Here is a 25,463-nt window from a genome sequence, read left to right as displayed (position 1 = left end):
AGGCACGATGCAGAAGCGGTAGGAGCCGATCAGGATGCACGTCAGGAGGGTGAGATCGCAGTGGGCGCTCCCCCCTCCACCCCCATGAACACCTCCTCCTCCTCTTCCTCCTCCACCTCCACCTCCACCAAGCAGGTCCAGAGTGATGTTGAAGGAGAAGGATGCGAAGACAGACGCAGGTACCGATCCAGTTCCAGCAGCCAGGTCCGTGGAGGTGCAGCTCCATTGTAGCCTGTGGTGTGTGGCCATGCTGTAGTGTAGTATAACCTCCCTCTCCCTCTCCCTCTCCCTTCTGGAGGGACACAGAGAAATGGGGCAAGACGAGACGAGACGAGGGTCCACACAACACAGCACAGCAGAGCGGAAGTATGGCTTGCTTTGTTATGAAGCCTCCATCCATTCACATGTTGCAGGCAGGCAGCTATTCAGTGCCTCTCTCTTCTGTTCTCCACTCCTCTCCTCTTCTCTCCTCTCCTCCACAAACTGGCTGACTTGGGGGTTTGGGGTGGGGGGTGAAGTGGGAAGTGGGGTGGAACAAACCCTGCCTCCCAGACATCTGTGTGGGCATGTGGGGGATCCCTGGCTGCAGTGACGGACAGCTGCCTCAGCCAATGGGGAAGCAGGATGAGATGGAGGCACTCTAAAGGAAATGATTCTTTGTCCAATGGGAGGGTTGGGGGTGGGGGTATGGGGGTTCCCCCGTTCTGTCTACTACACAGTGCCAGATTGTGTCTGGGAGATATGACAGTGTACTGTACTCTCTCTCTCTCTCCTGACCTGGTAACCATTCAAAACCATCTTGATGAATAGACTTCCATTCCATTTGATGCCACTCAAAGAAATCCTTGGCCATGGTCTCACCTTGAATAAATCCAATACATCCATTACATTTCTTTGAAAAAAATATTGCTAATGAAAAAAAATATATTGCTAATTATTTCAGGAACCACCCATTTCCAAAAATAGCAGAATCCATTTAATTTCTTTAGACAGGCAGACAGACAGACGTGGCTTTAACCCCTCCAGCCCCAACACCCACCGCCTCATTCCTCCAGATAAACTGGGTCACTTGGGGATAAGACACAACTGGAGAGTGATAGAATGTGGGTCAGACTGGCGGCATCAGATGACGGTGACTAAAGGTACAGCAGGAGGAGAAGCAGACGTGCCGATTATATGGCAATGTAATGAAAATAGTGATTGCACTGTGCATTACATTACAATTAGCTGACACTTTTGTTTTATCCAGAGCGACTTACAGTAATTTAAAGGGTATTGCTTACAGTCCCTGGAGCAATTTTAAGGTTAGGTGCCTTGCTCAAAGGCACTCCAGGCATGGATGGAGGTGTAGGGAGGGGTAAGGGTGGAATTCAAACCTGCAACCCTTCTGATCTTAAGACCACACAACTCCCATGGCACATAATCTTGACTGGTAGTGAATAAATAGGCAGTCAGACTGTACGGTTCACGTCACGATTTTTGACCTACATTTCGATACACCCCAATAGTAATGATATTAATATGAAGCACCATCACATCATATCATGTGGTTGCTTTCTGGACTGAAGGGTACAGAAACTTTGAAATGGCACATCACAATACTCCCTTCTTGCATCACGATACAGTATCAGGACTCTGCATACCACAATTTATTGATTCAATACAATACCACTACAGCCCTATTATGCAAAATAAATAATTAACAGTGATTGCTCAGTGCAAAGCATTATGAGCTCGAAAGCATTTTGATGCACGTGTCTCTCAGCAGACGGTGGTCAATGTGAGGTCCCAATCTTACATTGTTGAACAATTTCATTCTTGACTTGCTTACTTAATCCTCGTCTTTATCTGTGGGCCTCCACAAATTGTCTCCACTTTCCTCATTTCTTGTCCATGGTCATGCTTCTCTTGCAGTAGTATGGTCATCATCATGTTCTGACGCTATTGTGGGATGCCACATCCTTTTAGGTCTTCAGGGTTTTCTCTTTCCAGGTGGAATCAACTTTAGGGCTACCCAGTGCTGGGCTGGGAACACAAAACGGCCCAGGCATTTTTGACACAGACCAGTCCCTTGCTTTTCTACAAAACCATTATTAACTCAGTCCACTGTGTATAATAAATAGACCAACCCTTCTACTAAATTGAGGGCTGGTCTCTCAGAAAAAAAAGAACTGTCGCCCCACCGGAAAATGCTCTGCATGCCAGATTACCAATCCAGCCCCGGGGCTATTTTGGGGATGTGATCTGGCTCCATACGACGGACGTGCCTCAGCCATCTCATACGACTGCACGTGATATCATTAGTAAGACATCTGGCCTTCGGCATCTTATCAAGGTCTTCATTCAATATTACAGTCAGCCAGAAAATGCCACAGGTTATTCTAACACACCTAGCGTTGAAAGCATTCAAGTGCTTCATGTCGCTTTGAAAGCCTCGCCAACAATCTAAGCTGTAGAGAGGGACAGATCTTCTTGAGGCATTGGGGTTACAAATATGGGTTACAAATTTAATGTTGCTTCAATCTCTAGATCCGCAACCTTTCTGGGTCAGAGGGCCACCAAGGTCTATCCCCGGGCTACTGATGGCTACCCCCGGGCAACTTGTTGTTCAGAATCCTCTTCCAATGTCTTTATGATCGAATGATTATTTCCCGATAGGTTATAAAGAAGTATTCTTTATAGGTTATAAAGAAAAAAATCTCAAATTTAAATGAAGAAAAACATTAACTGTGACGGAAATCTTGTGGTCGTGACTATTTATTAACATCCTTGGTGGGCACCTCAGCCCCTGGAGGGCTAACTGGCGCCCGCGGGCACCACGTTGGTGACGCCTACTCTAGATGTAACAGACGGCTTCAAAAGTACACGTTTCCTTCCCTAAGCGCGTGTTGATGTCGTTATTGGCTGCTTGCGACTTCCGACGCCAGGTTGGTGGGGGAAGTAATTATTACATCTTAATCTCCTTTGCCATTAAAAAGTTACTCTACTCTTCTCTACCAAATGTGTTATCAAAATAAAGTTCAAGTTGAAGGTAAAAGCTCGCACATCCAAACGTCTGACCTGGGAGCAGGTCCAATATTTTATTTATTCATTTTAATTTAAAAAAAGAGAAAAGGTCCGCTACAACCAGGATTTTTTGCTCCCACTATTTATTTTTCTTTTCTTCACTATTTTAATTTTTTTTTTTTTTTTAGGGTTTCTACCCGAAACGTGACGGAAAAATTAAAAGTAAGTTTGAGCAAAAAATCCTGGTTGTAGCGGACTTTTCTCTCTTTTTATCTATAAAAATAAAGTAACTTGACTTGACACACCCAATCCAGTCACCTTAAATGACTACAAAGGCAAAGAACCTTACCTCACCAGAATGTGAAACTGAGAAAAGTGGCTTCAAAGTTTCTGTTATGTTATCTTCTGTCCAGATAAAAGTACCTAAAATTTGACAGTTGGCTACTATAAAGGAGATATATATGTATAGCAAGAAATATTTGGTTCAAATGTGAATGTTGACCGTTATTTGGCTGTTAAGGTATTCTGCCTTTGTATCATGGGCCAACATTGAGGAGTCATGCTGAGCCAAAAGGCAGTAACTGCCATATTTTTCCTCCTTTTTTTCATTTTAACTTTAATTATACATTTTATAAGAAACTATAAGCAAGGTCTGTTCATAATTTCTGTTTTAAATTACATAGATGACATTTAGATGTCCTATTTAGTGAGATTAGGATATGGCGGGAATGTGTTTACATTGCATTGAATTACATTGCATTTCATTATATCTCAAAATTGTTCAGATAAACAGCCTGGCAGACAAATTACTGTGTAGAAAGACTAATATATCATGAATTGAAATTGAAATTGAAGGAAATATCATGAAAATGGAATAAAAGGCTATATTTATGAAATGGCAGTTGGAAGTTAAGGTATTCTGCCTTTGAATCATGGGCGAAAAATAAGGAGCCGTACAAACTACCTTAGGCAAACTACCTTAACTTCCTATTTTCTTTATTTTGACATTAAAAACATTCAAATTGGCTCACTATCTTTATTCACATGATAAAGGTGGTCTGAAATACCCCAAAAATGACATTAACTCAATTTTGACCAAAATTGCTGTTAAGGTCTTTTGCGTTTGTAGGGCTGTTGCCTGATTAAGTGCCCAGGATGAAAGGCGTGTAGGGACGTGGTTCAGTTTTTGATATTAGCAAATGGACTAATTACAACTGAATGGATTACTTGACTTGAGTGTTATGGCTGTACTATTCATGTGACAAAATGCTATGACTGGAAAATGAAAAATGACAGTTGTCATTCAAGTTAATACAATACAATAATCAATTAATTGTATTGCCATAACATAGTACTCAGCTGTGTAAACATGAACACAAGAAAGCAGACACACTTATGCCAATGAATCTAAAAACACACTACGTTGTGACCCCATAGACTTTCTCACGCCTGATTTACATGGGCGCTTCCAAAGCTGTAGAAGCGCGGCGTTCCATTATTTTCCGTTGGGATGCGGCAGCGAGGCGAGAGGTGGTGACGTAGGGAAGCGAGGGTGGCGGGCGGTGGGCGGTGGGCGAGCGAGGCGAGAAAGTTGAGCTTGGCTGAAAAATGTAGCGGCACCGCGAAGCGTTAACCAATGGGAGAGCTTTCAACGCCATGACGTCACGTGCGTCACAAGCAGTACTGGGATATCGAAAAATGGAGGCTGTTATGACATGGGCAGAAGTAGTGTTGGGATGAGACACAATGCTCAGGCATGGATTTTGTTCTTCCCATTGAAAAGGTCAACAATTGACCAATGTTCTCAGCAGTGCTGAATGACATGCAGTTCATCTGGTTCATCATACTGCTGTAAATACATACTACCAGGGCTCTAAAAAACTCTAAAAAGCCAAAATGGCTGGTAGATGTTTCTCTTACTAGCCAAATACAGACTCACTAATGGGACAAAGTGGCTAATACGTTGGTCTTTTCTACAAGCCAGACTGAGATCTCACCAGAATTTGGCTGACTGGTGTTCATTTTGAGCCCTGCATACTACACTTACAGTATGTGCAAAGAGGATGGAAGAGGAATCAAGAGGAATCAAAACACGCCCACTCAATGCAAAAGCGTGTGCTCAAGTTGGGTCTACTAAGGGGGCGTTGTCCCCTACTTCTTCTCCTCTTTTTGAGGTGTTTGCACAAGAGGTGCGTTACCGCCATCTACAGCGCTAAGGGGACTTCATTTATTCTCAACCTCAGGACTCCAAAGGTCTCCTAACCAAAGGTCTCCTGAAGGGGCGTTCACCCGACATAAAGTGGATACCGGAAAAGTGACGTATCTCTGTCTAGAATATCTCTGGTATGTGTAAAATAATGGCTGGCAGTTATGGCGTGCTCTCATTTCCCTCCTATGGCAAAATGGTGGTACTGCAGACATCACAGCACAATTGGTAAATTCAACTAACGATAAATGTATGAATGTCTGTCCACAGAACAACTGTAAAGCAGCAAAATAGAGTAAACAATGTGCAAACATGGAGGAGAATTCCACTAGAGAGGATATTTTTAACTGAGACGAAGTAAATAATTCACTTTAAATAACAAAATGAAGAGAAAACAGGGCAGTTTTAAGGTATTCGGGATCCCCATGCATAGAGAGATTTGGGCCCCCTATTTCTCTGCAAACTATCAGGGCATCACCAAACATTGCCAGGGGGAATCCTTTCAACTTGGGTCCCTAGGCAATTGCCTGGTTCTCTTGCCTGATTGTGACCGGCCTGGGAGAAAAAATATCTACACACACAAAATACCAAACAGTGACTTACTTGTGGCCTGGTTGCTGCTGCTGCCCAGCCTCAGCTTGGCCATGCTGCTGGGAAGCTGCCTGGAGCTGCCGGCCTGGGCTCGTGCTGCCGGGGAGGCCGGGGTTGAGGCCGGGGCTGGGGCTGCTGGGGCCGCTCTGTTGCAACGGGGGGAGGAGGGGGATTGCCGTGCTCCAAGTTTTCCCTTCCTGCCCTCTGAGGCAGCAGCTCCGGCCCTCTTCACTACAGATACGGGTGTTTGTGCAACTCTGCCTGGTGTTGCTGCTGACGGACCGGTCACTGGCTTTGAACATGTGGCCTGCAAGGCAAGCAAGTACGGCAGAGCAAAATTTATTTACAAAGCACACCTTAAAATCGTAGCGTGACTGGAGAACAGGATAATACAATAAGCAATAAAACCGGACGAAAGCATGGAGAGGAAGCAGAAAAAGGATATCAAACATTCCAACAAAGACAACTAGGCCTGTGGCACAGTGGCAAAATGCAAATGACCCACACAGAGTAAAAGGGCCATGGACCATGTGACAACCAAAATACATAACTGTATGAAGTGGTAAAAAGAAATGTACAAGTTTAATAACAAGTTGCCCACCACTAATGCATTCCTACGACAGCCCACTTCCAGTGTGTGCCAAGCAAGCTGCACCATGATCAGTAGTGTGATATGTAGCCTAGACCAGTTTTGACTGAGCTGAGCACAGTGCTGTGTTGGAAGGGGGAGGGGGTTGACTACAGTAGGGTACTCCACCACAGTAGCAGAGAGCCAGCCTGCCTTTCTATTGTGCCATCAAATGTTCCCCAGGAGAATCCAGCAGGCCAGGCCAACTTTCTTTTGTTGTCGTTTTAAATTTCTCCTCCCTTTCCCCTTTCTTGGTGACTCTAAACATTGCACACAGTCCTTCACTTTCCTGAAAGACCCTCACTCACACCCACGAACAAGGTTTCCCAGAGTCTACTAAAGTAGTTAAACTTTTAAAGGAACATTGGTCTTCCTTAAAGGCACACTGTGTAATATTTTTTAACATTTAATTTCAATAATTTTTAATAGTTCATTCATTTCCAGAATTCATGCTGCACATTCACAAATGTTACCTTTTTAAGAAATACTTAGCACTACCATCAAATCCTATGTATTCAATATGACTGGGAAAATTGCACTTTTCATACATGAAAAGGAGGATCTTCTCCATGGTCTGCCATTCTACACAGTGCACCTTTAAAATGTCATAAAACCCACGAGATTACAAACAAAACATTAGATCAGGGTATATACACAAATCTTGAAGTCAAATTTACTACCATTTAATACCCCTTTTCACTACCTTTAGACTTTTTTTTACAACCATCACGACACTCTGATGCAAGTATTAACAAGATATCTTTTGTCATTTCAACCTCCTTAACATTACAATAAATTATCGTTTTTTGCAGTGCGGCGGGACGGTAAGCTTACAAGTGGCTACAGTTGCGCGAGTCATTGTTGTATGAAAAAGTGATAATTGGTGAACCAACAAAGATTTTTTTTTTAATCAAAATGGTAACACAAAAAAGATAATACCACGTTTTTCAAAAAATAATACCTTTTGAGGAAATGTACAATTTTTAAGGGCATTAAATTTTGGCTTTTGAATTTATCACCTTTTAATACTTTTTAAAACCATGCATACACCCTGTAGATATGTGCAAATTAAATAACTAGATGTGTGTATAAATACGTATTAATATTAGAGATCACAATTTTAATGGAAGTACAGTGTAAGATTTCAAAACATTTTCCTAGTTTGTATAATGTATTGCAAAAAATCTTTGACACAGAATGATGGATCAACTACCGTCATTGAAACTGGAGATGAAAAAAGGCCCAATGAAATCAGTAACCAAGTGGTATTACTACAGCACACAACACAGTACACAGATTCTTGTAATTTACTGCGGCTGAATTGATTAAAACACATTGGCTCATTTGGTAACACTTTTTTAGGGTATCTCTACATGCATCAACACGTAATATTATGTACCGAGTCTGATACTGTAAATGTCTTAACCCCAACACGCAGGAACATAGCCTACGTTCAATGTAACAGGCACATCAAAATAAAAAGTTTTCCATTTTGCTTACCGCTGAGCTTGTTTTTGAGCGTTCTGACTGGAATCCCACCGTTGTCTTGGACTGCTTGAGGACTGCCGCATCTTCTTGTGAGGAGGTCGAGCCTTTGCGATCGCTCTGCTTCAGCCGCTTCTGTTGTTTCTCTGGGAGAACCTTAGACTGGGTGACTGCCTTGTACACCTGAAGCAAAAAGGTGATCGTGCTTTTGAAATTGCAGCTCCACCTACACAACATCAGATGTTTTAAAGGGACACTGTGCAGGAAATGGTCAAAAAAGGTACTGCAACTGTGCTGCTTATTAAAACTGGGCTGCCTATTGCCAAATTTGATATTTACATGAAAGTTTCCTAACTAATAAACAAATATTTCCTAGTATGATCCAAGTAGAGTCATTTTTGCAGCTAAAAATGGCTATTTTTTGAAATTCAAAATGGCGGACCATGGAGAAGATCCCCCTTTTCATGTATGAAAAGTGCAATTTTTCCAGTCATAATGAATACTTAGAATTTGATGGTGGTGGTAAGTATTCATGAAAAAGGTAACATTAGTGAATGGGCAGCATGAATTCTGGAAATAAACTAACTAAATATAACTATAACTAAAAATGTCACACAGTGTCCCTTTAAATCTAGACTTAAAACCTACATAATTTAGCCCATGGCCCTATACCCTAAACTCCTCTTTCCTTTAAGACACGGTTTTAAACACTTTATGTATCTAAATTGTTCTAAGCTCACTTTATGCATCTTATTAGTCAATGCTGTCAGTGTTGCATGCATTTCTTTGTGTCTATTTGAATGCTTCTAAAATGTGCTACTAATAGGCCTATGCTTTATTTGCTTTACTTATTTATCTATTTTTATTCTAAAAGGTTTCTGAACAGTACTTTGGTCAGTTTTGCTCTGTTTTAAATGTGTTTTATAAATAAAACTTAATTACTTACTTACCTTGCTTAGGAAGTTAGGCGAAGCCGTTTTAACACTCTGTTGCTTTTCGTCCGGGCTTGGTTTGGCTGCTGCAGCGGTGTCATCCGACGCTAGGCGCTGTCGAGTCTTGGGGAACACAAACCTTTTCTGAGCGCGACTGTCCTGTTTGCCTGACGGGGGCGCCTCTGCCTTTATTGACTGGTTGGTACTTCCTGTCGGTGTAGGCAAAGGACTAGCGGAGGATTTTGAAAGCGAAGCGGCGGGCTTGCCCAGCGTGAGAGGGGATGGCTTGCGAGGGGCTCTACCCAAGGTGCGCGTTTCCCCATTTTGCTTCGTTTCTGCAGGTTTCTGAACGGTTGATTGCTTACTTAACATGAACCTGGTCTTCACAGAGGTCAAATTCGGCCTGGAGAACTTTTTGACTTTGGTGGGAGCAGCTTCGGTGGACTTCACTACAAATGTTGCATTAGCATTAGCATTAGCATCTCCACATCCGGCTCGTTTTTTAGCACCTCCGTCAGCATTTGCGGTGGTTCTAGATCCTGGTTGTTCTTGGGACGCATTGCTTCCCGAGCCTTCTCCTGTCGATCCTCCTGCCGTTCTAGCCTTTGTGAAAGGGGATTCGTCAAACGACGGCAGAGAGTAGGTATTGTTGTTGTTCAAAGACTGCATGGGCGTGGACGTCTGCATGTCTGCCGTTTTGCCGTCACCATCTCCACGCGGAGACACCACAAACGTCTTCTCCCCAGCACTCATGTATTCGCCGGATCGCCGGGCACTACCGGGGGGTTGCTGCCGCCTAGCAACAGAGCCGCAGGGTCTGCAATTCTCCGGCGTGGCGAAGGCAAAGTCAGACGGCAAGGTCACAGGCCCTTGTGGGGTCCCTCTGGACTTCAAGGTCACAGGCCCTTGTGGGGTCCCTCTGGACTTAAATCCACCACCGGCACCACGAGGAGAGGGAGAGGGCCCCGCTCCTTTGCCCAGGGAATAGGTGCGATCGTGGGGGTTAAGAAGCTCATCTCCAAGGCGGAGACGCTTGGCTTCGATAGTCGGGGAGTCGCCTGGGTCACAGGACATGCCCAGATCGGATGCTGCAGCTGGCGACCCCGCTGACTCTGTCAGGTAGGAGATGTTGTGGGCCTGCTCCGTTTCCATCAAGAGCGAGTTGTTGCCTCGCATGACCGGCCCATCCACAGAGTAGTCGCTGGAGCAGCTACGGCACGACGGCAGAGACAAACTGTCCGGAGTGCGAGGGCCAGAGGCGGAACACAGGTCTGGACCGTAGACACTACCTCCATCATAGTCGTCATCGTCACAGTCGGCTCCGTCGTTGCTCCTCGCATGGTAGCCGCTGCTGCCGCTGCCACCGCACTGGTTGTCCGACTCATCACCCTGGATGCCGGAGTAAGCCGTCGTATACCGACCTGGAACATCAAAGGTCCCGTTTTCGTTTTCGGAGGAGGAGGTGGTGGATTCCAGAAAGGGGCTCAGAATGGGGCTGGGAGAGCTCTTGGAGAAGAGGCTTACGGAATCGGAATTGGAATGGCCGCCATCGCTAAGACACTCAAACATGTCCAGGTCACGGGTGCTGTCCAGGCTCCCGTTGCTGAGGCTGCTGGTGCATCGGGCAGAGTCCGGTGAGGGGTTGTGGGGACACGGAATGACCATATCGCCCCCTCCTCCTCCACGTCCATGTTCATCACCAGTGGGTGTGAAATACTTAGTCATGTGCAAAGTGTGCAGTACTGGGGTGCTGCCACGTCGGGATGGTGCATGGATATTCCCCTCAGAGTCCATCTTCTTCTTTAACAACCTTTTAAAAAATGTAAAGGGAAAACAAAACGACAACGATTATGAGATGGACATTCAAGATCATACTGGATTAATTAAAATAGTTAATGTAAATCAACTAATTCTACAATTTCTGTTTAACTGCACAAACACACCAAAAGCGACAAGTGACAATGGACAAGTAATTCACTTTGTATGGAAGACCTGGCGACAGAAGACATATAAGCGCTTTGGGCGACAAGAGGCGATTTGAGTAACTGAAACGACAGTTTGTTGTTGAACTTCAGCGAATATTATGCTAATGGGCCATGATGCGGTTCGGCAACAGCTGCCGCAGCCAATTGGGAATGTCTGAATGCTTAAATTTCTCTTTTAACGGTCATGCTCATAGAGTATCTCTGTTACTCTAGATATAAAAACAATCCAGTGACTGTAATTTTAGTCGAGATCGGTATGTTTGTAATTCTTGGTAAATTCCCAAATTTGTACATGTTTATCAAGCCTCAAAAATTCCACACCTTTTGATACTCAGTTAACTGACTGGCAGTTGTAATCAAGTCAAGTCAGGTCGGTGTTATTGTCTATTTCTTTTCAAATTCTTTGTGACCAGTGCATGTAATTACATTTCTTACTTTCCCATGCAGACCTAGACATACTTTAGGTATGGACATAGTCAGTATAGACTTTGACGGTAGGCCTACACATACAGACATTTAAAATGCAAGACTGGACAACAGAAGACATGTAGAGAACAGACATTAAAAAGAGGTATTTGTTGTGCATTTCTAAAAGTCCTATTGTGACAGGCTGACATAGCAATAATCAGCTGAGGCCATAGGTTTACCACAGTGGGTGTTGTTCAATAGTTAATGCCCTCAGGTAAGGCTTTATTACTAATGCATAGGGGAGAGGAGAGTAGCACTACAAAACGTTGGAAACTCCCCAAGACAAGAGACACTGATGAGGCAACACTGTTGCCTGCATGTCTGGCTGTTCTCAAAATATTAGACCGAAAAAACACATTCCATCCTCCCCACATTGGTTAAAGATGGTTTGGCAAAATAGAGCTAAGCAAGAAAAATGTGATTAATCCTCAAATATGACAGGCATGCTTGGTGTGTGTGTGTGTGTGTGTGTGTGTGTGTGTGTGTGTGTTCAGTAATATGCCTGTGTGTGTGTGTGCGTGATCAGTAATATGCCTGTGTGTGTGTGTGTGTAATCAGTAATATGCCTGTGTGTGTGTGTGTGTGTGTGTGTGTGTGTGTGTGTGTGTGTGTGTGTGTGTGTGTGTGTGTGTAGCAATATGCGTGTGTGTGTGTGTGTGTGTGTGTGTGTGTGTGTGTGTGTGTGTGTGTGTAATCAGTAATATGCCTGTGTGTGTGTGATCAGCAATATGCCTGTGTGTGTGTGTGTGTGTGTGTGTGTGTGTGTGTGTGTGTGTGTGTGTGTGTGTGTGTGTGTGTGTGTGTGTGTGTGTGTGTGTGTGTGTGTGTGTGTGTGTGTGTGTGTGTAATCAGTAATATGCCTGTGTGTGTGTGATCAGCAATATGCCTCTGTGTGTGTGTGTGTGTGTGTGTGTGTGTGTGTGTGTGTGTGTGTGTGTGTGTGTGTGGTGTGTGTGTGTGTTGTGTGTGTGTGTGTGTGTGTGTGTGTGTGTGTGTGTGTGTGTGTGTGTGTGTGTGTGTGTGTGTCCAGTAATATGCCTGTGTGTGTGTGTGTGTGTGTGTGTGTGTGTGTGTGTGTGTGTGTGTGTGTGTGTGTGTGTGTGTGTGTGTGTGTCCAGTAATATGCCTGTGTGTGTGTGTGTGTGTGTGTGTGTGTGTGTGTGTGTGTGTGTGTGTGTGTGTGTGTGTGTGTGTGTGTGTGTGTGTGTGTGTGTGTGTGTGTGTGTGTGTGTGTGTAACAGTGAATACGCGGGCTGAATTACTGCATTCCTGGTGCTACAAATGTTCAACTCCCATGTGAGCCAAAGAGAGATGAAGGTTGTAACGTATAGTAGTGTAGTGTAGTGTAGTATAGTAGTGTAGTATGGTGTATTGTAGTGTAGTGTAGTGTAGTATAGTGTAGTATGGTGTATAGTAGAGTAGTATGGTGTATTGTAGTGTAGTGTAGTGTAGTATAGTGTAGTGTAGTGTAGTATAGTGTAGTATAGTGTAGTCTCTGAACACATGACCAGTGTTATGGAGGTAGGGGCCAAGTCGGGAAGGGCAGACAAGCTAGCGCTAATACTCTGTACAAAGCTCCCACGGGCCTGGCCAAACAGCCCATTGTATTTCACCCTGTTGGGCTCAGCTACTCGACAAGTACAGGTCTGGCAATGTCAACCATCTCACTCCAGGCCAACTATAGCAGGCAGATGCGGTATTTACTGTAGCATAGAAGCGGCCCCAAAACACTGTTTCCTCATATCATTACATTACATTACATTGCATTTGGCAGATGTTTTATAACCAAAGCGACTTTCAAAAGGAGACATAATCATAGCCAGTAGACAGTACGCACCGCTGTAAAACGTTGTTGCATGTTACTGCAGGAGCAGACTGTATAGCAGACTGTATATATAAAATATATCCACTATAAACGAAGTGATAATAATTGCAAATGTTTTATGTAATGTAAAAGACATTAACATCGCATCAATGCAATAACCGTATACACTCTAAAAAGTGTTCAACAACAACATGAGTATAAGCACAGGAAACATTAGGTTAGGGGAGAGATCACAGAGTCATGAAGCACCACAATATAACAACCACACAGCAGCCATGCAAGTGTGGGTAGATTAGCTAGGCTTTACCACGCCCCTTTCTTTACTAATTTCATCTTTACAGATTGGGGGTCTGGAACTGCCGTAAGTTATAGAGAAAAGATTACAGGTGGGAGGGGTGAACTCTTGACGTTTAACAAGTGTGTCTGACTTTTCCCAATCACTAACATTTCGTCGTGCCATGTAATCTGCTCACATGTAATATGGGGTCATTCTCCTCCCTCCCTCCCTCGTTTGCTGATTGGCCAGATTTCTGGTGAGTAATCTCCTTATTCGTTACTGCTGTGTTGTAAGTTAAGGCGTCAGCTGATGTTGCATACAGCGGCATATTGACATTGGCAGAAATTCTCCTTTAAAGCCCTCAAGTTTACGAGTATATGAAATGTCATTGAGATAAGCAGGATCTCCACCCACAAACAGAGCAACACACACACACACACACACACACACACACACACACACACACACACACACACACACACACACACACACACACACACACACACACACACACACACACACACACACACACACACACTATTGGCAGCAACACCAATATTCAGGTCAATCAATGGCCTGCCAATCCCACTTGGGTGCAGCCAAGTTGCTGAGTCATCATTGGAGATCAAAGTCCACATAAATACAACTTTCTCTGCAGCCATGTTACATAACATTGCCAGAGCACAGCAGTGATTTAACAGTGTGGGCAAATTCAAGAAGTCCAAGAGGGCCTCAACCGTGGGACTGTACTGTTACACCAGGCCCAGGGACCCGGGTTCGACTTCCTTTACCGAGTCTCGCTCTCGCTCTTGCTCTCGCTCTCTCTCTCTCCCCCACCCACTTCCTTTCAAAATCTCCCCGTCTAAATAAAAGTGGACCACCCACCCCCGCCTCATACCGGTACTTCTCAAAACATAAAATACAATAAATTACATTAAAAAAAAGAAGTCTAGCAAGTCCTGGGTGACAGACTGACAATGAAACAGAGCTGAGGAATATCTGCCTTTTCATTCAGTAAGCTCTTGATTCGACAGGTCTTTCACATAACGTAATCAGTTGTATGGATAATCGGGATGACTGGAAGCAACGATGGAAGGCTCGTCTGAGGACGACCCAAAGAATGCTTTACAGTTGAACAACACTACAAACGTATGCATTTTCGAGCAATGCCCTTCTATTGGGCAAGCCATTTTCATTGGGACATTTGCGTAAAAGGAAATCAGGACTCCACACACACACACACACACACACGCAAAAGCACTCCTGATGAACCAACATTTAAGGTTATACACCCGAGTTCAGACGAGTTTAAATCACCCTGTTACGAGTTGAACCACTGAGAAGACTTGACACATTAGCATAAGGCTAAAAACAGGATTGATTAAATGCCAATCCTTGGCAGAGCGACAAGATGACCCAACAGCCGTCTACTGCAGCTGACTGCTGCCCTTGGCTGTTGCCACCACGCTTATGGGACAAGGCTGGACTGGGGCAAAAAATTAGGCTCGGCATTTTCAGCCAAGACAGGGCCACCACCAGGCATTGAGAGAGACAGATAAGCCTGTGACAATATTTTTTAGTCATATATTATAAGCTACTTTGAGCACAATCAGCCAAAATGAATATTTAAATATGACTCAGAGGTCAGCTATAGCAGAAAATGAGGACTGATGCCACTACGTTGTGTGGTGCACCAGGCCAAAATCATCAACACGCCACGGGGCAAATGCCCTGTAAACTTATGCCTTATGGCCAATCCAGCCAAGCTTGTGGACTAAAGCTTTGTCTGGCAAATATCCCATTGGCCGAACATTCTCTGATGCTGCATCAACAGGCAAGAGAGCTACAGCCACCAATCAGAGCACTGATTCTGACAACATGTACTGTACGTAGGCTCTGTTTTTTTTCATTGGAGACTGATGGTACAGGCACACAGACACGGCGTCCAGATAGGCTTGAAGATGGGAGGGGGGGATCCATGTATATCCTCCACGCTCCTGTACCTCTCAATCTGGCACGTCAACAAGAAACACGTAATTCAAGTAGAGCAGGAGGATGACAGAAGCAACTGATGTGGTTGTTTGAAATGTATGTATAACTCCAGGAGACTCCAGTTGAGACTCTGAAGAAGACAGGAAATACGTTGGTCTTCTACCATTATCAATACATTTCAAACATCCATGTCCAAGTTGCTGCTGTGATCATCATTCAGATTTGAGGACGAAGCGCTATGCAGCACCACAACCATATGGCAGAAATGTCAAGAGAGCGTTGACATGGCCCTGCCGCAGCACGGGAAGGGTACTCATCTGCCATGCGGCCGACCTGGGTTCGATTCCCGGCCTGGGTCCTTTGCCGACCCCTCCCCATCTCTCTCCCCATTCGCTTCCTGTCCACCTCTTAAGCCGTCCTATCATCAAGAGAGTCGTAAAAGACCACAAAAAAAGAGTGCATTGATGGAGGTTAATTTGTCAAGGGCCCATGCACCCAAGTAAGTCAGTCATAGTCAGTAGGGGCCGGCACATGCTAAATTGCTGCAGCATCCATCGAGTTGATAACATAGAGAGAGATGCAAACGCATGGAGTGGACAAGGGACAGGGCAGGGTTAGTAAGTACATTAGCACTGTTAATGCTAATTAATCATGAATGATGGAGGTAGCCACTGCATACCATCGAAGATGTGAGTAAGAAAAGCATCATTGGCACTAGTCGACATGCACACATGTATGCATGCATGCACAGGCTTGTACAGCTGTAAAAATAATTTCTGTATAGGGCGTGTCAAGTCTGGGTAGGGTAGGGTATGTTAGGCACTAGTGGACAAATAAAACTGCCCACTGCCGCATGCATGTGAATATATACCCTGAACCATATCGGGCAGGCATGCGTGGACGCGCGCAAGTATAGCTTATCCTCCAGTAGCCTATACTCCTATTTCACCTAAAACATGTGCCATTACATACTATACCCTTGAAGTTCTGCTGGAACAGTGGAAATGCCATCAGCTGTAATACCAAGACAACGTCATGGGCTAAATGTGAGGGGAAGATTTTTGTTGCTTCCCATCGATCCATATCAAGCCATTTGTGCTGCCTGAGTTGAATGAATTAATACATCTTTATTGCCCCGAAGACAATTTGTCTTGTGTTTTGGGAGTACAATAAACATTTGGACAGACAACAGTACACAAAGACAAGACTAGACTAAAAAGACAAACAAAACATACAAAGTAGACTAAATTAAAAAAAGTAAATCCTGTATACAATTACTGTATTACAGTAATTATGTCTGAACTTAACTTATTTAAAAGTTGTATGCTTCTAGGCACAAAAGATGTTGACCCTCTATTTGTCTTAAAGAAGGGTAACCTGTGTCTAAGGCCAGAGGGTAAGGGAGAGTATTCCAAGAAAAGGGCATGAGATGGATCGTCCAATATTTTTAAGGCTAAGGTAGTCGTGTACTCATGAAAAATTTGCCTGATAGATTTAACATCTGTACCAGCTATTTTGATGTGTGATTTTGTCCAGCATGTGTCTGTTAAAAACAGAGAGACCACCTCCCCAACACTAAATGACAAAAGGTTACCACACTCTGATACAGTGATTTTTACGATTGTTTTATCTAACTTTTATACAATCTTGAAGCTACACAGTTTCCTTCAAAAATAAAGTCTCTATTGAGCCTTTCCAAACTACAGACAGGTCATTAAAAGTTTGATATATCAGTAATCAATTATACTACATTGTGCTCAAGCATCTCCTTGCCCTTGACATGAAATAAACTGAAGCAGTGGCCAAGCCTGTCCAATTCCCTACAAATCTACAGTACACTCCTCACAAGTCACATCCTTTTCTCCGTCCTTATTTGCTCCTTATGAAAAAATGAAGGAGATGGCCCTGCTGTGGCCTAACGGTAGGGCACTGGGTTACTACGCTGGCAACCGGGGTTCGGTTCTGGCCCGTGTCATTTGCCAACCCTTCCCCCATCTCTCTCTCCCCACTCGTTTCTTGTCTCTCCTCCACTATCCTGCTGGAAATAAAGGCAAAAAGCCCTAAAATGAAATAATAAAAATAAATTTAAAATATAAAAATTAATTGAAGGAGACGAGGACATTAGCTACATCACATGTTGGTTGAGTGTTCAATGAATGACCAACATAAAACTGACTTTACCCAAGTCGACAAGGAGACAAGAGGTCAGAGGTCAGAGACAAAGGGCATGAGTTTTGGAGAATTGATTTGCATCCCATGGTCTTCTCCTAGTCACAGGACCAAAGCTCAACACAGTAGAGCAACATCAGGACAGGGGTGCTGAATTTAGATCTTTACACGCACTCACTCACGCACAGCGCTAGACTGGGGACAACAAAGGCCCAGGTATTTTTTGTGTGGCCCCATTAGGGCTGTAACGATACACTTGACTGACGATTCGGTTCGTATCACGATTTTAGATCTACGGTTCGATACATCCCACAATTTCTGAAATGTATCTCCACTGAAGATTGGCAACACTATCACTTCATATCATATGGTTGTCTTCTGGCCTGATGGGTAAGAACATTTTGAAAGGGTGTATCACGATATTGCCTCCTTGTATCACGATTCAGTATCGTGACTCTGTGTATCGCGATTTCTCAGTTCGATACAATATCGTTACAGCCCTAGGCCCCATTTAAACTGTTGGCCAGTCTCTAAGAAAATACAATGATCTTCACCTACTCACAGGATACAAAGCTCAACACAGTAGAGTAACATCAGGACAGGGATACTGAATTTAGATCTTTACACGCACGCAAGCACGCACGCATGTACACACAAACGCATCCAGGGCTGGCCTGGCGACAAAAAAAAGACCTTGGTATTTTTGTGCGTCCCTGTTAAAATTGTCGCAACGGCATCGGCCTCCGAGGACTTGTCAGCCCACCTGGAAAGGTCCTCTCTGCCAGATTACCCAGAGGGAAAGAGAAGAGATGACCTTTTGTAACTAACTGTTAAGGGTCTGCCCATAAGGGTCTTAACATTCCAATCCAACACCTCGATTAACTACAATCGTCAACGCCTTGTCGACATCTATCTAACATGATCTGATCACTCAGCACCTTAGCACTCAACTAAGGGCACAAATAGACCAAACGCGACTTGAGCGACTCCGGCGACAAAGTCATTGACTTTGTATTGAGTCGCTGGCAAAGGAAGAGACAAACGTGATTTGGCCGACAAGAGGCGATTTGAGCGACAGTTTGGAGTTGGACTGTAGTTGGCTATACAGTAGAGCGATTCTCTGTTGCTTTATCTTGTCACCATCAGTGTTTTTGCCTGGTAACCCCCTTAGGCCTACTAGAGTAAATGGCGTGGTTATAAATTGGTGCCTTACAATACACATGTATGGAACCGTCAAGTCAAGTGTACTTTATTGCCAAAAACCTATGTAACAAGGTTAGCACAGAAGTTTGAAATTACATTGGAGTAGTCTTTAATGTGCAGTTAAACTAAACATATAAAAAGACATTGATGATCATATCTCACACGCACACTGTACCAAGAGCAAAAAGCCAATTAGAGTCTACAGTCTAGAGACTTCTCTTCACCCATTTCGTCCCTTTGCTCCACTTCTACTGCTCTACTTACACAATCCTTTAATTCAATGGCGCTGTATTGACTATTCTGAGCACAATTGCCTACTGCAACTTTTCCCTCCCCAAGTCAAAATCTCAATAAACAGTTCAAACTCCAAATATTCACCTACTTGTTTGCAGAGTACCTGCCACTTCACAATATCCTTTCCAAGTTCCTCTGAAGTCTGCCAAATACAACACCACCACCCACCAACACAGAGACCTACAATTGTCTAAAAGGCACGCATTGTGGTGGCCTTATCGAGGAAAAAAAGGGCTCAGTAACAATCCATTTCACAGATCCCCCAGGCCAAATGAAAGGTCTCCTTGGGAACAGACTGTGCATACTCCATCAGTCAGTCAGTCAGAATATCTGAGCTAGTTGGCTGGGGCAGTGAGGAAACAAGAGCTTGCCTGTTTGTCGTGCATTTGAAGAACTGACCAGAAATACCCATACGTTCTCCATTCCATGAATACATGGGAGGTCCAGGTCGCATTAGGAGTATACCACAGGTCACTTTTACACACCTCAGTTGGAGCGGGTGAGTTGCATGTAACCAATGGTTTAAAGTAATGAGTAAATATCCAGCATATCGTCCTTTACACTTTACATTTACCATTTCTGTCATTCAGACCTTCTTCAGGTGAGATCTGAGTATAGTATAACATCTCCATCTTTTCCAGAGGATCTCTACTGACTAACAGTTAAAAAGAGTGAATAAACTTTATTAATAGAGGGAAATTAAGATGTCAGAGCAGCATTCACATAATACACAGAGCAGATATCCAGCACATCACCCAAGAGCTAACCTGCCTCAGTCTGTTTACATAGCAATATTTATAGTGCGGGTGGCCAAAACTCTGGAATTTCTGGCTGACTGAATGACAAACCAAAGTTATTCTTAAGACGATAAACAGAAGTCATAAAGAGTCATATGACCTGTCAGAGTCGTGTCAGTGAATCACATCCAATGCCTTCAGAACTGGAAAAAGACAACCTTACTAGAAGTCAAGCTTCCTCCTTTATGTAAACAAGCACCCACACCCACAGTACAGAGTGTGCAAAGCACCCCCATACTGCACCACTATGATGACTTAACACCGAAAACTCACCCAGGGCACTGACACAAACTCTTCCTACTATGTGACTACCTAAATTGTAAAAAGCAGTGTTGATTCAACACTAAGAGAGTTGATTTAACATCTATTGTATTTGGTCCCAGTGTACTCTCTAAGTGTTGAATTAACTGCTGTGTATGGAGGATAACTTTTATTTGAAAAATAGTTAGCGTACGTACCAGTTTTCCCCGGCATGTTGTGAGAAGGAGGCCATGGATCTCTGGGCGTCCTGTGCTTTCACCTATCCTATCAGGAGATCCAATCTCATTAGAGTCGCAGCAGACTACACATGCTCCAGCCTGTGTGTGTGTGTGCGAGTGTGTGCCAGTGCAGAGTCCAACACTGACTAACTAATCACCTCCCACTGTCCCCTCCTCCTCCTCCTCCTCCTCCTCCTCCTCTTCTTTGCTTATTCACGCTCTCGTTCAGTTTCTTACCTTCTCTCTCCCTCCCTTCCCCTCACCAGTCACTCAAGGTCTCTCTTGCATGCTCAATTACTACTTCTGCCCGTTTCTGTGTGTGTGCGTGTGTGTGTGTGTGTGTGTGTGCCTCTCTCTCTCTCTCATGCTCAATCACTGCGTCTCCCTCTGTTTGCCTCCTTCTCTCCCTCTCTATCTCCATCGCCCTCTGATTCTTTTTCTGTCCCTCGTTCCCTCACTCCCCAACTCAGTCAATCAAGCATCAGTAATACTAGAATTCAACATAACAGTGGAACTTTTTTTCCACAGCTCCGGCGACAGTCCTGTCCACTCCACTCCACTCCAGTCCAGCCTGTCTCTCCCTATAAGCACAATAAGAACTGCTAAGCCCTTGGAGCATTCCTGCCTGCATGGGAGGCTGGGGGCTGTGACTGTCCAGTTCACTTGCAATCACATTCTCACAGTGGCTGGGCTTCACAGCATGAGGCATCCGGCAGGCAGACCCCTTTCTTTGGCGACAATGTTTTGGGGAGCTCAAGTCTTCCCCACGTGCTAAGCCAAGGCTGCCCCCCCAGTGCTAAGTTTACCAAGAGTTAGTAGCCGGTCACCTTATCCGTGCCTACTGTCTATCAAGCCTAGGGGGGGCGGAGTGGAGGGGGAGGCGGTGGGTGGTGAGCGGGAGGGAGGTGGGTGTGTTCTATTGTGGAGGAAGGAGGGGCTTGGGGCCATTGAGCTGCCAAAATCAGCATGCGGAGTTGCTAGGCGCCTAACCCAAGTGTGTGTGTGTGTGTGTGTGTGTGTGTGTGTGTGTGTGTGTGTGTGTGAGAAAGAGAGAGGAGAAAGGGAGAGAGAGGGAGGGTAGAGAGAGGAGAAAGGGAGAGAGAGGGAGGGTAGAGAGAGGAGAAAGAGAGAGAGAGAGAGAGAGAGAGAGAGAGAGAGAGAGAGAGAGAGAGAGAGAGAGAGAGAGAGAGAGTGTGTGTGTGTGTGTGTGTGTGTATGTGTGTGTGTGTGTGTGTGTGTGTGTGCGTGTAAATGTGTGCGTGTTGAACTTGAAACCAAAACCTCAGAAGACAATTTGATCCTCGTATGTAAATGCTCAAACACTACAGAGAAATCATAAAAAATGTAGTAGTAAGCTCGTAAGCTTCTTGGTAGACATCAGATACAGGAGGTTATGTGACAAGAACAGTCAGATGACTTTCAGAAGGTTCTGTGCACCCTTGCCACTCAACAGATATGAAGATAATACAGCCTTACTACATACCACAGTGATTCCCAACCTATGGGTCGGGACCCAACCTATGGGTCGCCAAAGATCCACAGAGGGTCACGGAGCCCTCTTGATTTTAAGTGGTTTAATTTTAAATGCCAAATATAGCCCATGTTGAATAAATGACAAAGTATATACACGAATATATGCATAAAAGCAATAAAATGTAAGTGCTACATGAAACATTTATTCTATATTTCACCAAAGACGAATTGAGGAAAAAAATAACTAAAATGAGTTTTTGCAGGAAACTCCCTCTCGTGCAGGCGCTTGCGCGGTTGGCTCATCAAAGCTTACGATAGTAAACACATGGGTCCCTGAAGAAAAAGGTTGGGAACCACTGACATACCAGATATGAAGATCATACAAACATTGATATGAAGAAAAGGGGCAGGACACCAAGTTACTCTTCTAAGATAAAACCACTTTAACATTGCTAGTTCATGTTTGAACTTTAAGAATTAAAAGTACTGCCAACATGTTTCGGCCAGCTACAGGGCCTTCATCGGGGCAAGCAAGGCCAGTGTCCTGCCCGCCCCCCCTTTTTTTTCTACGTCTTGGCCAAAGAGCACCTTCAAACCACCACCAGTTTTACTACTTGAACGCCATAGCCCTCAAGCCCTCTCTTTTTTTAAACATTGATAGAGTCGAGTATTAATTTATTGATCCTGAGGGAAATTAATGATATGACTCATCTTACAATCTTTAACATGACGAAAGGATTAGTGTAGCGTCACATCACCACCATCCAGGGCACTAAATTAACTTCATGTTTCACCAGCCAAAATGGCTAGTAGATGTTTATCTTACTAGACAAACACACTCTTACTAATGGGTGAAAGGGGATAGAGGGTTGGTCTTCTCTACCAGCCAAACACATTTTTCACAAGCATTTGTCCAGTTGGCTGGTGTTCATTTAGAGCCCTGCCACCATCCAACATTCGAGGCCAGGAATGAAGAACTCAAACAAACGCTGGCACATGCTTTTGACGATTGTGCAATACATTACTGCAATTAAGCCCATTACATTAATTCCGTATCAGCGCTGTGTTGGGTCAACACAGGAGAACCTCTCTCTCTCTCTCTCTCTCTCTCTCTCTCTCTCTCTCTCTCTCTCTCTCTCTCTCTCTCTCTCTCTCTCTCTCACTCTCTCTCTCTCTCTCTCTCTCTTCTCTCTCTCTCTCTCTCTCTCTCTCTCTCTCTCTCTCTCTCTCTCTCTCTCTCTCCTCTCTCTCTCTCTCTCTCTCTCTCTCTCTCTCTCTCTCTCTCTCTCTCTCTCTCTCTCTCTCTCTCTCTCTCTCTCTCTCTCTCTCTCTCTCTCTCAATTGCATAATGGGGCATGAACTTACTTGGGTGAAGCAGTGTGTGAGTGCTGGCGGCTGCAAGACATCTTCTATTCCTGCCCTTAATCCCAAATAAGATCCTTACGTGTAATAGGAGAAGCACAGTAGTCATTGGCAAGGGCTTTTCATTGGTACCTGCCAAATGCTGGTGAAAACCTGGCTGTGGCTACTATATAATCATTTCAGTGCCAAGACACTTTGTCAAGTACTGTAGTTTACTCTTCTGTAGGACATGTCGCAGTTGCCTATACGCATAGTATACTTTTTTTGTAGGCTACCTCACTCATTTTGCATTTTTTGTCAGAGGCTATGTTAATGCCATGGTAGTATTTGTCTACACTGTAACATCAGAACTTGATGTCTTCATTTTCTGAGCTTTAACATAGACCAGGGGAGGGGAACTTTTATCATTTGAGGGGCAACTACCAAGTTTTAAAACGTTCTCCAAGGGCCATACTATATGAACACAAACCAAGATTCCCCCCTGCACTGTAGGCCTATATTGAAAGTGGCCACCTTCAACAATACATCCCATCTACACTACTAGGACCCTGAAATACATAATATAATTGAATATGACTGAATATTATAACTTAATTGTATTGAATTGTATTTTATATGCACTTTCTAAGATTTGTTTACAAAAAACGTCATATTTAATCTGGAACTGCATGACATTAAAATTATTTCGGGGGGGAGGGGGGCTAGTGATTAAAAAACTTCATGACCATCCCTGGACATGACCTGATACAAGAGAGACCAGTTAAAAACTCCTCACTTGGATAATACAATCAATCATTTATGAAACAATGGAACTCTTTGATCCTGAATTCCAGTCTGCTTAACTTTTTTCCTGGGTGGGTGGAAAATTCAGAGAACATTGGATTGGATAAATATCATGCATGAACGGTCTTAAATTGTTCTCTGCGGTGGCAACCGACACAGAGAAGAAAAACACTATTGTGTTATAGGATCTGGGTCCCGAGCCCAAGAAGAAGCAGCGAGGAGAATGACTGGCGAGCAGAAACGTGATACGTCAGAGCCAAGCATGAATAATGAACACGGTTGACCATTTAGCCTGGGCGGGTAGTGTTGCTGCCAGGGCCGCTGACAGCTTTGGCAAAGCCATCTCAAAGGGACCCCCCGCACACACACCTAATACATACAATGTAATGAGGACCTGGGCCCAGGGCCCAGGACAACTGACCCCATTGTCTTCCCACCACCAGGCCCTCCGGCTTCCTAAATTGCTGCAGTTTCATACAGGGCAGATGAGCAACTGGATTTGTTTCGGGAATATTTTTTCCAACAATATAACAATCCCAGATTCTTGTCACATACACTTTCTTATGACCTCAGTGATGCAAATACCAAAACCGTTAAAACCCCTTTCAGCTATGCTACTTTCAGCTACATTACTGGAAACAAGCGGTCAACTATTTCCAGTTTCTCCCAAAGTATGGAGAAGGGTCGACATTTGTTTACACCAGTGTGCACGCCTTTTTTTAAACCACAACATGACAGCATTTACTCTTAACTACCGCACGTGTTTTTGACATCACTAGACCATTTGCATATTTCCTTAAAGGGTCTACAGGATTGGTTAAGCTCCTGTAGACCTATAGATAAGTCATTCACATATTTACTTAGCATCAGCTGAATGTAACGTAAAGTAAGATTCATGTGCCAATGCAGTAATATAATAATTAATTATTTATTATGTGAATGGTTTATATTCTGAATACACTGGAAAATGGGTCTGAGCAATGCTCAATAACAGCATACTGAACACGTCAGACCTGAATACGGTGTTCAAGTATTTCCTTATCGCTTTCCTTCATAGTTTTTTTTTTTTGGGTCTCTAGCAGCGCCCCGTGATAATGATTTAAGCCTGTGCTGTGCGTGCAGTGTAGCCTACACCGAGTAGCACTCAACCAATAATAGGCAAGTGACATTGAGTCGCTGAGGCTACTGGTGATTGATGACGGTAAGATTATAGGAGGTGGGGGTCAAGGCGTGACCCCAAAGGCATACTGGGACACTGGGGCCAGAATATCGTACCAAAGCAACACGTCGACAACATGACACCTGCTCTGGTATTTCAGGATTTCCAAAGTCCAAAACAGAAATAAAAAGAAGTCCTTGACCGTACATTAAAGTGCCGGGCACAGTGGCTTGCATGGGGTGGGGCGGGGGGGTTCATGTTTACTACCAGTGACAATGGCATGGTCTAAAGCAGCGGTTCCCAAACAGGGGTGGGGACCCCTGGGGGGGGAGGCTCATGGGGGGTACTA

The 25,463-nt window shown here is 44.2% G+C and overlaps 2 protein-coding genes across 2 annotated transcripts in view; both read right to left on the bottom strand.

Moving 5' to 3' along the window:
- Nucleotides 1-8,172, bottom strand: part of LOC134439943 (mucin-4-like) — a 10,265-nt gene extending 2,093 nt beyond the window's left edge. Inside the window, exons 1-2 of the mRNA XM_063189871.1 lie at nucleotides 7,932-8,172; nucleotides 5,816-6,110 (exon numbers count right to left, since the gene is read on the bottom strand). Of these exons, the coding sequence (XP_063045941.1) occupies nucleotides 5,816-6,110; nucleotides 7,932-8,153 (517 nt within the window). The 5' untranslated portion in view covers nucleotides 8,154-8,172. The remainder of the gene's footprint in view (nucleotides 1-5,815; nucleotides 6,111-7,931) is intronic.
- A 417-nt stretch (nucleotides 8,173-8,589) lies between these two features.
- On the bottom strand, nucleotides 8,590-20,466 carry LOC134439942 (uncharacterized). Its single transcript, XM_063189869.1, has 3 exons — nucleotides 20,317-20,466; nucleotides 8,867-10,658; nucleotides 8,590-8,604 (listed from the first exon to the last, which is right to left on the bottom strand). Exons 1-3 carry the CDS (start codon nucleotides 20,349-20,351, stop codon nucleotides 8,590-8,592), a joined length of 1,842 nt encoding a protein of 613 aa, XP_063045939.1. The 5' UTR covers nucleotides 20,352-20,466.
- Between the last annotated feature and the right edge of the window lie 4,997 nt (nucleotides 20,467-25,463).

Source organism: Engraulis encrasicolus, chromosome 23 (genome assembly GCF_034702125.1).
Source record: "Engraulis encrasicolus isolate BLACKSEA-1 chromosome 23, IST_EnEncr_1.0, whole genome shotgun sequence".
Lineage (NCBI taxonomy): Eukaryota > Metazoa > Chordata > Actinopteri > Clupeiformes > Engraulidae > Engraulis > Engraulis encrasicolus.
This window is presented reverse-complemented; position numbering and strand designations above follow the sequence as displayed.

What these genes read in the sequence shown, in the direction of transcription:
- LOC134439942 (XM_063189869.1), bottom strand. Translation starts at nt 20,351, where the DNA reads ATGGCCTCCTTCTCACAACATGCCGGGGAAAACTG. An exon ending in CAACATGCCGGGGAAAACTG is followed by an intron (nt 10,659 to 20,316) that starts GTACGTACGCTA and finishes ATTTTTTAAAAG; the next exon opens with GTTGTTAAAGAAGAAGATGG.